General features: G+C 36.1%; 1 protein-coding gene across 1 annotated transcript in view; it reads left to right on the top strand.

Moving 5' to 3' along the window:
- CCDC186 (coiled-coil domain containing 186) overlaps nucleotides 1-14,171 on the top strand; it is a 69,027-nt gene that overhangs the window by 49,533 nt on the left and 5,323 nt on the right. Inside the window, exons 13-14 of the mRNA XM_069099021.1 lie at nucleotides 4,614-4,694; nucleotides 12,497-12,707. Coding sequence (XP_068955122.1) covers nucleotides 4,614-4,694; nucleotides 12,497-12,707 — 292 coding nt within the window. The remainder of the gene's footprint in view (nucleotides 1-4,613; nucleotides 4,695-12,496; nucleotides 12,708-14,171) is intronic.

The raw sequence follows: 14,171 nt of genomic DNA, 5'->3' as shown, positions 1-14,171 counted from the left end.
ACACATGTATGATGGCAATTTTCATATAGAAAAGGGAAAGTTGGGAAATCATCTTTACTGCTGTAGCATCCCTTTCTCCACTCCAATATAAGCTATTAAAATAAACTGTTGACTCTAAAAACAAATGAGAAATAAAAGTAAAGCAATTTACTCTGATCATCTTCTTAGTGACTCTTAATTGATGAGAAAGTCTTCACAGAGAGGAAGCCAAGAGACTAAAAGCTCAAAGGCAGCGAACAAAAATTTCTTCCTGACAGAGAAGAAGGTAGACAAGGAAACCAGTTTAACATACAAGCTCATTTTCAAAACATGAGGATGATGGAATATTATGAATGGTATCAGTCACCTTATGAAACATTGAAAAATAGAGGAAGGGGAAAATGAGCCTAAGCAATATTATCCAGACAGCATTTATGGATAAAACTAGAACAATAGCAAACTTGTAAAATGGAACATTTCTACATTTTAGTCTCATGATTGACAATGGGAACATACCAAACTTAAATTCCAGATACCTCAGTTCCTACATGCCATATAAAGAAGGGAAAATGGCACACAGAGACTGAGAAAGAGTACTAGACTTTCCAAATATGAAAAGAGGAAATAAGTTCTAGTTGGTGAGATAGTTTTCAAATTTTCAGGGTATTTCAAAAAGGGAAAAAGGACTAGACAAGGTGAAAGAATACACTATTAACAAAAATGGCTAAGAAGACAGTCTATCAGCAACTATTGACCTTTGGGCTTTCTTCATCCTCTCTAAAATTTTTTGTAAAAAATGGTTTGCTGGTTACAAAACAGTTTTTGACCCAGTATAACAAAATTGAGACCTAAAAGCTTTCCTCTAATAAGGTGCTTTGCATGTACATGTGGAGAGCCTACAAAGTTTCCTTGATAGGTAGAACCACCATAACAACTTTGTTCATTGGTCCTCTTGTCATTATCTTTAGGCAAGGCATGATCAGTCAATCAATAAACAATTTTTAGGTGCCTACTAGGGCAGCTTGGTGCCACAGTGGATGGAATGCCAGTCCTGAAGTCAAGAAGACTCATCTTCCTGAGTTCAAATGTCACTACCTCTTTGACCCTGGACAAGTCCCTTAACTGTTTCCCTCAGTTTCCTCATTCGTAAAATGAGCTGGAGAAGAAAATGGTAAATCACTCCAGTATCTTTGCCAAGAAGACCCCAAAAGGGGGTCACAAAGAATCAGACACAACTGAATAACAACAATAAGGGCTTACTATGGGTCAGGAACTGTCCTAAAGTTGTGTTGATTGTATCAAGCAAAATCTGTTTTGGCACATTCCAGAAGAATTGGCCTAACAAAATCACATGAGAGGAACCAGTTATATGAAGAATGCCTATTGCTCTGATTATTATGTGTGCTTAGATAAACAGCCTATTGAGTTAGTCCACCAGTATTTACATTTTGGATAGGAACAGCAGATGGATGGATCCTTGTTAAGGATCAGGAGAGGATCCCTCCCAGAGAGGGACAGGAGGTGTCAACCTTGCAAAGATTGTTCTGAGAAGGAGACAAAATTAGGTTGTGTACATGTTTTAATTTCTCTCACGCAGGCGATGTGCATGCATTGCATGGGAATTATAGTCCGGAACTGGACCCCTGTAAGAGAGAGTTCAGAACTAGCTCTTTTTGGGATTGCTGGTACAGAGTTTATGTATCCTTGGAAGAATGATTGTTCCCAAGGGGGACCAGTAAACTGTGATTGGTTAACACACTGGGAGGTAGACTATATTAAAATGAGGGTCCTGGGGTATGTGATTTATAAGTCACTTCATCTTGGTCAAAGAGGCATTAATTTCCATATCACCTGTCTTGACAATAAGGAGGAATCAACATTTTCCCAGACAGTGAGCAGGAATAGACCTTTTAGATTAGATCTTAATGCCCTTCTGAAGAAAAAACTGAACTTTGGAAGAAAGGGGGGGAAGCTCTGAGTCTCCAAAATAATGATTACTTAGAAAAAAATCTTTAGTTGGGCTTTGAAGGAAGCTTAAGATTACAAAAACTTGGAGGAAAAGAGTACCTTTCAAGTATAGGGGACAACCTATGCAAAATTGTACAGACAGTAGATATGCAAGTGTTCAGTTTGAATAGAATGTCACTCTTTTGAAGGGGAATATTTCTAATGGGTCTAGAACGGTATTCTGGAGCCAGATTGTAAAAAACTTTAAATGTCAAACATATTAGTTTCTACTTAATATTAGTGATTCGGTAGGGAACTACTGGGACATATTGAGCAGTGGCATGACACACAGCAAGATCTGTGCTTTAGGAATATCACTTGACCAGTTGCATAGACAAGGACTTAAATAGGTAAAAGACTGTAGACACAGATATTTACTAACATTATTTTAAAAGTTTAGGTATAAAGTTGAAGATGTAGAGAATGGGACAGATGTGAGATGTGAAGGTAAATCAATAAAATTTGGCAACTGATTGAATATTATGGTGAGTGAGAATGAAGAGTCAAGAATAACTCCAATTTGGATAACTAGAAAGTGGCTGATGATAGGAGCCATAACATAAATAGGGAAGTTAGGAAAAGGAATGGGTTTGGAAGGAAACAGTTTTATATTTGACTTGAGTTTGAGGTACATATGGGACATATTGTGGCAAATTTCCAGTATGCATTTAATAATACAGGTATAGAGAAAGACTACTGTTGGATCTGCATAAAGATGATTAAACTCTGGGGAGCTATTAAAATAGCATTGAGAGTATGAGGATTCATTGAAGGGGGGGACCAGCACAGAGCACTGGGATATACCAACAGTTAGATGCGACTTGGATGATGATCCACCAAAGGAAACTGAGGTGTAAACTATAGAGGTGGGGGGAAAATCTATTAGTTGTGTTGTGAAACCCTAGAGGAGAGAGTGTCTATAAGGTAAGGTAGAGGGTTGTTAACATAAATTCTGTAGAAAGGGTAAAGAAAGGCCTTTGTATTTGGGAATCAAGACAGTATAAAAAGGGTGAAGAAGTAAATGAATAGTGAAGTGGAGACTACAGTATGTACAGCTTTTTCTGAGAATTTGGATGTCAAAGGGAGAAGAATAATAGTTTTTGGATGTAGCATAAAGATAGGGACTAGACCAGTCATTTCCTTAGTATACAGAACTTCCAGGTAAGGAAAATTTCCTCAACCAATGCAGGTTGACTCCTCCTCTGCAACTTAGATACTCTTAGAAAGTTGCCTAGAACACTCAGAGCGAGCAGTTGAGCCCAGGTCTTCCTGGTTTCAACTTCTCTATATTGTTCTCTCTAGTTTGAGAGGTTGGTAAAGTCGAATGAAGGTTTTCTTGAGGATTAGGGAGAGTTGGGCATGTTTGTAAGCAGCAAAGGAGGACCCAGTAGACAAGTAGAGATTGTGTGTGTCTGTGTCTCTGTGTACAGGGTCAACCAGAAAGAAGTTATGATATCATAGCGAGAAGAAAAGAGCTTTGGCCTTTTTTATTTTTTTAATCAGAGACAGGAATAAAGGAGGAGGGAATGGGAGATAGTAATGTTGTGTGGTTTCGAGATGTAGAATAGGGAAGAAACAGGAACTCACTGTTCCTATTTTGTCAGTAAAGTATGAGCAAAGAAGGTCTGATAAGTACGGTAGGGGGAGTGGAAGAAGGTAAAATAGGAGTAATGTGTAATAAGTCTTGATGAGGCTTAAGAAAAATGAAGGTGGGGCGGCTAGGTGGCGCAGTGAATAGAGCACCGGCCCTGGAGTCAGGAGGACCTGTGTTCAAATCTGTCCTCAGACACTTAACACAAAAACTAGCTGTGTGACCTTGGGCAACTCAACCCCAATTACCCTCCAAAAAGCAAAATAATAATAATAAAATATTTAAAAATATATATTAAAAAAAAGAAAAATGGTTTGAAATAGCTGCTATGCAGAATGGAATAGAAAGGTATAAGTTATGTCTAAGTGGGCAACATCATATTATTGTAACTGGCATATGCAATAAGTAGCAAAACAATTAACATAAAAATGTGTATTAAGAAAAAAGGGGAGTGGGATAACCCTTCAGTAAGAGTAAGGGAATAGTACATGAACAACCCAGGTGTTATACTGATATCAACAGAAGTTTAAGACCCAGAGGGGAGGCATTCCAATCCAGCAGGCATTTATTAAATTGTAGGGCACTCATCTAGAGGCTGGGGCGTAAGTATGAATATATTTACACAAAGAGAAAAGAGTACTTAATACTAATGAAATATGGATTATTGAAATATCATTGAAAATGTTTGAAAGGAATTTTGAAAAGAAATTCCCATTAATGTAATGAATTTTCCATCTTAAATACTAAATTATCTGATTAGTTCATAAATGTAGTCTTAATTTTTCTGTTATTTTGAATATTTTTTTCCATATAATATATTTTAATGATGCATTTTCATTTATAAACAATTAGCATTAGTTACTGTTATCTTAGTTACTTATCCAATATCAATGATTTTCTGTTTATTGGCACTAGAATTCTTGCTTGAGTGTGGTTAACAATTGTTGTGTTGTATAAATTGCTCAAATCTGAGATGGTAGGACTCAGTTAAAATACTTAAACTTATTACAGATAATGCTCTTCTTTCTCCATGTAGCACGAAGAAAATTAGACCAGATTGAGAATGGTAGCTATGATAAAGAAGTCAGTAGCATGGGGAGTCGTTCTAGTTCATCAGGTAAATTTTTTTTTTAATCTTAATAATCATTTCTTGATTGTAAAAAGAAACAGTTTATCAAGTTAAAGAATTTGTACTTTAGTTGGTTCACTTTGAAATGAATCATTGTCATTAGTACAATTTATAATTATGTTCATAAAACATTCTGCTAAATGTTCCTTGATCAATGTGAATTACAAATATTGATACTGGGTACTCTTTCTCTAATCAAAACCTGTTCAGGCCTTTAAAGTCCCTTTGATAAAAGAGGGAAGATTAAAATATTGCTATAAATAGTAGTTTGACTTATCACTTGTCATATATAGATACAGATAATTTTTCTATAGCTTAATTTTCAGGACATTTTTCCAATGTAGGATATAAGGAACAAATTTGTTTTCATTATCTTGGTTCCTTTATTTTCTGTAGGTTTTTTCTTTTTTATCATTTTATTGATGATAAATGTATGTCCAGTTCCTTCCTTACCTCCCAGGGCTTAGTCCTAGGTTTTTTGTTTATAAACTTTAGTACAATTATGACTAAAACTAGATTTAGAGTTTGTTTTGCTACCTTTCTTAATTTTCCTCCATAGCCAACCATTTTATTATCTCTGGGGAGCTAGGTGGCACAGAAGGTAGAGTGTTGGACCTGGACTCAGGAAGACTCATCTTCCTGAATTCAAACTTGGCCTCAGATACTTACTACTGGGTCTCAGATACTTACTACTGGGTAACCTTGGACAAGTCACTTTACCCTCTTTGCCTGTAGCGGCAAACACCCCAATGTCCCCAGGGTACCTGCTCACACAGGTTCTTGGATCTGCTTTGTTAAAGGAAAGCAACTCAAAATGGGTTAACAAGCTTACTTTAATCAGTCAGACATATATCATTTACCTTGTTCAGGAGAAAAGGTCAGCACCCTGAACCTCAAAGTATACAGGCATAATTATCAAGACAGAAACATCAAGTAGACAGATTTCCAAACTGTCCAACCATTACATCCATACCCAGTCAACATCTGGGTTTCCACATTCTGGGTTTTTCAAAGCCGGGGGACTCTCAACAACGGCTTCCCAGAAATCAGATCAAATCACAGAACACTTCTCAAAGTGAGTCCCAAAACAAAGCTACACATCAGGGTTTATATAGCCTTCTCCTGGCTCAGAGAATGTAACAACCTTATTGACCCACTGGCCAATCAAAAAGTATCTACTGAAAAACAAGCCTCCCACCCCAGGCTTCAGGTTCACATTAGCCTAGGGGCAGGGAATATCTTTAAAATTTACATTCTTATTACATTGCCTCAGTTTCCTTATCTGTAAAATAAGCTGGAAAAGGAAATGACAAACCACTGTAGTATTGTTGCCAAGAAAACCCCAAATTGAGGTCATGAAGAGTTGGAGATGACTGAAAAATGACTGAACAATAACAACTTATTGATCTACAAATGACAGCCTCTCCATCTTCCTAATGTCACTGGCTTGGGAGTTGAAAGAATCTTCCAACTCCATCTTTTCTCACATTGAATCTGTGACCATTTCCTGTTTGTCATTACAGCACGTGTTAAACATTGTTGTCTATCCGAACTATCACACTAGTATCTTACTTGACTACCTAAATTTTCCCCTTCTCTAGTCAGCTTTAGTGCAGCTTATATAGCAAGCAGTACTTGCCCTTAGTGTTTTTTGAGTTCTGATGCCAACAGACCAGACCTCTCTGGGTTTTAAGCTTACTCATAGGTTTCCTGCCTCATCCTTCTTTTTTCTCATCTTCCCCTTTTGTTCTAACCACTGATTTCCTCATTTTCTTTTTGTGCTCTTTCCAGTGTACTTGCCCTAAATTGTACATATACATAATCATGTATGCATACATATATGTATATTTATAATTATATTGAGATTATATATATATATTTGTAGATCTATAGGTATGTAAAATTTTTTTTCTAATATTTAATACAGGAGAACAATAATCCGATTGTTAGTCAACAAATGATTTGTTTTCTTAAATTTTTCTCTTGATTTTTAACTGGCTTCTCTTAGGACAGCCATTAATTATGCTCTAAATTAAATTTTAAAATGAATAAAAGGTATGAAGACAGCTTATAATGATTGACAGTAAGCATTGTGAATATTAGCATTTGTTAGCATTCCATTGTTGTTTTAAGTATAATTATTTGCAAAAGGAACAATTCTTCTGATTATTATTACTTCTTACTGCTGCTTATTTCCCTACAAACATCCTCCAGGCTCACATCCTTGAAAATCCTTCAGTTGGCCCTACCATTTTGTCAAGCTGTTGTATGTAAAAACACACACACACAAAACTGTTCTTTTTATATAACTGAAACTGTTCTACTTAAGGTTACCAATGATTTCTTAACTTCTCAATTACATGGCCTTTTCTCAATCCTCTTCTTTCTCTCCATCCGTTGCTATCTCCATGCCTTGCTTCTGTACCTCCAACCTGGGGCTCTAAGGTGGTGAAAGTTCACCATGTCAAGCCTGGCATCAACCTTACATGCCCTTCCCTGGCCATTTTCATCCTATGCTGTCATACTTTTACTCTTTCCCTCCCTACTCCTAGCCATGAGAAGTATTAATTGCATCTATCCCAAAAAGGGTATGTCATTCAGTTACCCTATATCTCTTCACCATCACTGTGACATCTTATCCAAAATAGCCCTCCCTGACTACTACTGTTAGACTGTATCCCCAAGCATTTAGGCCTAACACAAGCTAATATATTAATATGGTTTTTAATTCATTCATTTCTTGCAGATTTTGGTACCTTCTTCTGGATTTTGGATTTTGGAACTCTGCTTTATTAGTCTCCTTTGCTGTGTTATCATCCTACCCTTGCCCACTAAGTATGGCAATCCCCCAAGGTTCTATACTAGGCCCTTTTCTCTTCCCTCTCTCTACTCTTCCTTTAGATTTCATTAGAGCTCACATTGGTTTGACTCTCTAAATTATAGAGTCATAATTTCTATGACAAATTCTAGTCTTATATAATTATATACTATATATTATGTATTATATCATATATTATTTTATATTATATCACGTTATATCATATCATATTATTATTATAGTCTTATATTATCAGTTGTGGGCTTAACATTTTTCTATTCCTGCATGTCCAAAAGGCCTCTCAAAACCCAGATGTTCAAATTGCAACTCATATTCTCCTGAAGTCATTCCTTATGTAACTTACCCCATTTCTCTTGATCACATAACTACCATTCCAGTTACTCAATTTCAAAACCTTAAGAGTCACCCTTGGCTCTTCCTTCTCCTTTACCTGCCAGTTGCCAGATATTTATCTGTTCTACCTCTACTACCTCTCTTGCATTCATTCTGTCTGTCTACTCACAAAGTTCAGACTTTTCATCTTTTTTTATCTGGTCTGTTGAAATAGCCTTCTTTTTAGTTTATGTATTTCCAGTTTCTTCCTTTTTCAAAATATTTCCATGGAGCTACTAAGCTAAAACTCCTGAAGGGTAGATCTGAAGTTGTTCGTTGTTGTTGAGTCATTTAAATTTGTGTTTGATACTTTTGGACCCCATTTGAGGATTTCTTGGCAAAGAGCGGTTTGTCGTTTCCTTCTCCATCTCATTTTACAGATGAGAAAATTGAAGCACAGAGTTAAGTGACTTGTCCAGGCTCACACAGCTAGTAAATATCTGAGACCAGATTTGAACTCAGAAAGATAAGTCTTCCTGACTCCAAGCCAAATGCTCTATCCACTATGCCATCTGACCTTATTCAAGGATAAAATATAGACTCCTTAACTTGGCATTTAATCTAACACACTGCCTCCCAACTATATTTTTAGTTTTATTTTATACTCTTTCATGTACTCTGTTCAGTTTGCTAGCATTTCTGTAGCACTTTAAGGTTTGCTAGGGACTTTACAAACGTTTCATTTTCTCCTCATAAGACCCCTAGGAGGTAGGTGCTGTTATTATTCTCATTTTATAGTTCTGGAAACTTAGGCAGGCAGGTGTGATAGTAATGGCAATCTTGAATAGGGTCACACAGGTGGGCCTGAGGCTAGATCAGAACTCAAGTCTTCCAGACTTCAAGTTTAGCACTCTGTCCATTATGCCAAATTGGCCTCATAGCTGTTTTTTCTCTCATGGTTTTTTTTTTTAATTTCATGTAAAAAATGTTTTTAACATTTTATTTGAATTTTGAGTTCCATATTTTCTTCCTGTCTCCTTCCACACACCCTCCTTGAGAAGGTAAATAGTTTGATAAAAATTTTCATGTGCAATCATGCAAAACATATTTGCATATTAACAGATGATGCAAAAGAAAACACAGACCAAATAATCAAAACAAAAATAAAATTTAAAAAGTATGCTTCAGTCTGCATTCAGACACCACCAGTTCTTTTTCTGAAGATGGATAACATCTTTCTTTGTAAGTCCTTCAGAATTTTCTTGGATCATTGTATTGCTAAGAATAGCTAAGTCATAGTCAATGTACAGTATACAGTGTTCTCCTGGTTCTACTCACTTTACTCTGTATCAGTTCATATAAGTCCTCCCAGGTTTTTCTGAGAGCATCCTGCTCATCATTTCTTTTAGCACAGTAGTATTCTGTCACAATTATATACCACAACTTGTTCAGTCATTCCACAATTGATGGAATCCCCAATTTCCAGTCCTTTGCCAACACAAAAAGAAAGAGCTGCTATAAATGGTTTTTTTTTTTAATATATTGTAGATTCTTTTCCCTTTCTCTTTGTGATACAGTTCTAGTAGTGGTATAGTAGTGGTATTGCTGGGTCAAAAGGTACGTGCAGTTTTATAGCCCTTTGACCATCGTTCCAAATTGTTCTCCAGAATGGTGGGCCTACTTCACTGTTCTACCAACACTGGAATATTTTTTCACATGTCCTCCAGCATTTGTCATTTTCCTTTTCTGTTGTATTAGCCAATCAGATAGGTGTGAGGTGGTACCTCAGAGTTGTTTTAATTTTCATTTCTTTAGTCATTAGTGATTTAGAACATTTTTTCATATGACTAGAGATAACTTTGATTACTTTGTCTGAAAACTGCCTGTTCATGTCCTTTGACCATTTATCAATTGGAGAATGACTGATATTCTTATAAATTAGACTCAGTTCTCTGTGTATTTGAGAAATGAGGCCTTTATCAGAAACTTGCTGTAAAATTTTTCCTATTTTCCATCAAATTTGTTTCTAATCTTGGCAGCTTTGTTTTTTGTGTGTATAAAAACTTTTTAATCTAATCAGAATACTCATTTTATATTATATATACTCTTGTTTGGTCACAAATTCTTACCTTACCCATTCATCTGTTCTTCTAATTGGCTTATGATATCACCTTTTATGTTTAAATTATGTACCCATTTTAACCATATCTTGGTTATATGGTATGAGATGTTGGTCTCTACCTAGTTTCTGCCAAACTGCTTTCCAGTTTTCCTAGCAATTCTTGTCCCAAAAGGCTTGGATCTTTGCATTTATCAAACATTACATTATTATGGTCATTTATTACTGTGTATTGTGTACCTAATTTTTCCACTGATCTACCACTCTATTTCTTTCTTTTTTTTTTTTTGCTTTTTGGGAGGGGGGAAGGTAGGGCAATTGGGGTTAAGTGATTTGCCCAAGGTTACACAGCTAGTTTTGTGTTAAGTGTCTGAGGTCACATTTGAACTCGGGTCCTCCTGATTCCAGGACCAGTGCTCTATTCACTGTGCCACCTAGCTGCCCCTACCACTCTATTTCTTAGCTAGAACCAGATTATTTTGATATTTACCACTCTGTAATACAGTTTGAGAACTGGTATTGCCAGGCTAACTTCCTTTACATTTTTAAGATTAATTCCCTGATTAATTCCTGACCTTTTGTTCTTTCAGATGAATTATATTATTTTACTTGTTGTGCTACCTGGCCACCCCTATTCATCTGTTTTCTAAGAATTAATAGTAATGTGTTGTATTTTGACAAAAAAAATTTTGCATCTATTGAGATAATTATATGATTTTTATCATTTTTGTTATTGATATGGTCATTTATGCTGACAGTTTCCCTAATATTGAACCAGCCCTGTATTCCCATATTCTGATTTTTAAGAAGCTCTTCAATATATTTTTGTGCCTCTTTTACCATTACACCATTTCTGATTTTTAAGGTGTTACTTTCCTCATTATTTCTTGTGTCCTTTTAACTAAGCTATTGACTCTGTTTTCATAAAATTTTTTTGTACCAATTTCATTTATTTTCCTAATATTTCTTCTACTTCTATTCTTTGATTTTAAAAATTCTTTTTGAGCTCTTCCAGAAATTTGCTTGTATTGAAGTCACATTTTTCTTTGAGGCTTTGCTTGTAGCTGCTTTGACATGTTGTCTTCCAAGTATGATCTTCCCTATCACCATAGTACTTGTTATGGTTAGGTTCTTTTTTGTTGTTTGTGCATTTTTCTAGCCTACTTCTTGACTTTTGCTTTTATGTTAAAGTTTGGCTCTGCTCCCAGGGCGGAAGGGACATTGTCCCAAGCTTCAAATTTTTCATGACACTTTTTTCAGAGCCAGTTTTGATGGGTTTGTAAGTTTTCACTTCTTCGAAGATGTGTGATCTAAGAGGAGAGATATGGTCATTGCTCTACTGGTCTGTGCCCTGGTCTTTACCCTGGTGGGGGGGAAGGGGCTTATTCCCCTGTAGCCACAAATGTTGTTCCTTTTCTCCCTGGAATTGTGACGTAGGCCCCTGCTCTTCTGCAGCTGCTAGAGCTAGTGTTCCTTTCTGCCTTAGATCTGAGACCAGGGCCCCTGCTCTTCACTGCCTTGCAACTGACCAAGGTTCCTACTTCCTGGTCCCTGGTGGTCACAAGTACTGATATACTTGTGCTCCTTCTCTCCTTGGGACCTCAACCCAGAGCTATGTATGGGTAATGCAGTAGAGTCCTGTACCCAGTGCCAGTAAAGGGTCCTCTGTAATCTCTTTCTGACCAGTTATCTGGATTTCTTATCATCTGTGGGGTGAAAAAGCTGCTGCAGTTGCCTCCAGGGCAGGTCCTGTTCTGGACAACATCATAACTAACTCCCAGGTGAAGCAGACCTTTCCTCCTGACCACCCAAGTTGTCTTAGGCTGGAAAATTGCATCACTTTTTATCTTTTGTTGGTTCTTCCACTCCAGAATTCAATTTTAGGTGTTCTTTTAAAGTTACTTGGAGGAGAATTTGGGAGAGTGCAGGTGAATTCCTGCCTCAACTCTGCCATCCTACTCTTAACTGTTCTTTCTATGTGATATCCTATCCCCTTCCTCTTTGCCTTTGTACAAGTTGTCCCTCATGTCTAGAATGCACAGGCTCTTCACTTCTGCCTCATAGAATTTCAGAGTTTCTTCAAAGCGCGACTTAGATTCTGATTCCTACAGGAGGCCCTTTCCAAATGTCCTCTTTATTAGTTTTATCTTTTGAACCCCTACCTTTAGCATAGTTGCACATTGTAGATGCTTAGTAAATGTTTTTAAATTAAATTCATATTAGAAAGTGGTTCATCTTTTATATAACTTAGAAGTAGTTTTTTCTCTGAGTTTATAATTGTTTCTATATTCCCATCCCCATATTGTAGTTCTAAAAAGTTTTAGATCCTTTTGGTGCCTCTCTAATCCTTGAAGTAAGGGGACTTATCATTTAACCATGTTTAGGCATTATCATTTAGAACTTTTCAATCAAGATTTAGTTAGGCATATTAAATGAAATTTTTTAAATAAAATGGAGAAAAATAATGGAGTAAAAAATAATGCTAAATTATAACCGTTTCTGAACCCGTTTTTGGCTCAGGGTCCCTTAATGCTCGAAGCAGTACAGAAGATCGATCACCAGAAAATACTGGCTCCTCCGTGACTGTGGATAATTTTCCAGAAGTGGACAAGACTATGCTGATTGAGAGGATAGTAAGGCTGCAGAAAGCTCATGCTCGGAAAAATGAAAAGATTGAATTTATGGAGGATCATATAAAGCAATTGGTGGAAGAAATTAGGAAAAAAACCAAGTATGTATATTAGTTTCATATTCTTTAAAACAGTGCCAACTAGTATTGTAGCAGTGACATTTTGCAAGTGAAATTTGATAAAATTAAGTAACCACCTATAGCTCTCTGTTCAAACAATTCTTAGACCCTAGTTCTTCATTTTAGAATAATAATACTATTAATTTTAGATTTATAAACAATTTCAAGAACAACCTAGCTTGTTCCTGTAATATAGCTAGATAAATAAATGGAGATTTTTTTCATTGCAAGTCAGAGCCAGATTATTATGATTTTCCTTCACAAACTCTAACTTTAGTAAATCACCTATACATTTTAAGTCATGACACATGATTCTTTTTGAAAGGAATATAATAAAATACAGTCCTAGATGTAAAGGTCAGGAAAGTTGGAACTTTATTTGTCATTCTCTTTGGAGCTAGCATTATGCAACGTTTGTATTAATGATTTATATATAAATGAAGATATTTAGTTGACTGGCAAGCAGCAATTACTGAATCAGTTTTGGACAAATAATAGTTGAAGGAAATTGAAGTGTTTATATTTTATATTTGTATTCTAAGTTGGCTAAATGCATTGTCACAGTAAAAATGATATCAAATAAAAATAATAGTTTTCCTTTACATATCAGGTAATCATTACAAAATTATCTTGCATAAATCCTATTCTTCCTTACAGCAATATTTTGAAGTAGCATATTTTCCTGATTCTGCAGATGAGGAAATCTAGGTGTATTAATTGAGCCCCCAATCACTGTTTAGATGCTCTTTTACTGTGTTATGCTACTGCTAAATACAGAAACTTGTTTAGGTTCTTAGCCACTCACCAAGTAGTTGTGGAATGCGTACTACTGTGAAACACTGCACTCTGCTCTGGGGATACAAAGGAAAAAGTAACAATCTCTATCCCCGAAAACCTTACATTCCACCAGGGAAGATGTCTTTAGTTGCAAAATAAATACTAAGTAATTTGGGAAGAGGTATTAACACCTGGGAGGACAAGGAAAGACTTCATATAGGAGGTGGCACTTAAACTTAACTTTCAGTTACATTAGGGATTGTAAGAGGCCAAGGTCAAGAAAGGGGCATTTCAGGCATAGAAAATGACTGGGTAAAGGCGTAGAGCTGGGAGATAGTATGTCATGTGTGAAGAGCATTAGGAAGACCAGTTTGACTGGATTATAAAAATGTGTAAAAGAAAATAATATCTAATAAACCTCCAATTTCAGTTAAGCATCTAAAAGATTTTCATTTTTTGACAGTAGCACTGTACTGGTCTTAGAAACAGGAAGACTAGGGTTTGAATCCTGCCTCATATACTTACAAAGCTGTGTGATCCTGGGCAAGTCACTTACCCTCTCATACTCAGTTTCCTCATCTTTAAAAGTGGGGATAATAACAGTACCCACTTCCTAAGGGTTGTTGGTAAAGAGCAAATGAAATAACCTATATAAAATGCTTTGCAGAT

This window comes from Petaurus breviceps, unplaced genomic scaffold (genome assembly GCF_028583685.1).
Source record: "Petaurus breviceps papuanus isolate PSGF00001 unplaced genomic scaffold, PetGlider_PUasm1.0 37, whole genome shotgun sequence".
In the NCBI taxonomy this organism is placed as follows: domain Eukaryota; kingdom Metazoa; phylum Chordata; class Mammalia; order Diprotodontia; family Petauridae; genus Petaurus; species Petaurus breviceps.
Note: the sequence above shows the minus strand (reverse complement) of the source record. Positions and strands in the feature narration are given on the sequence as shown.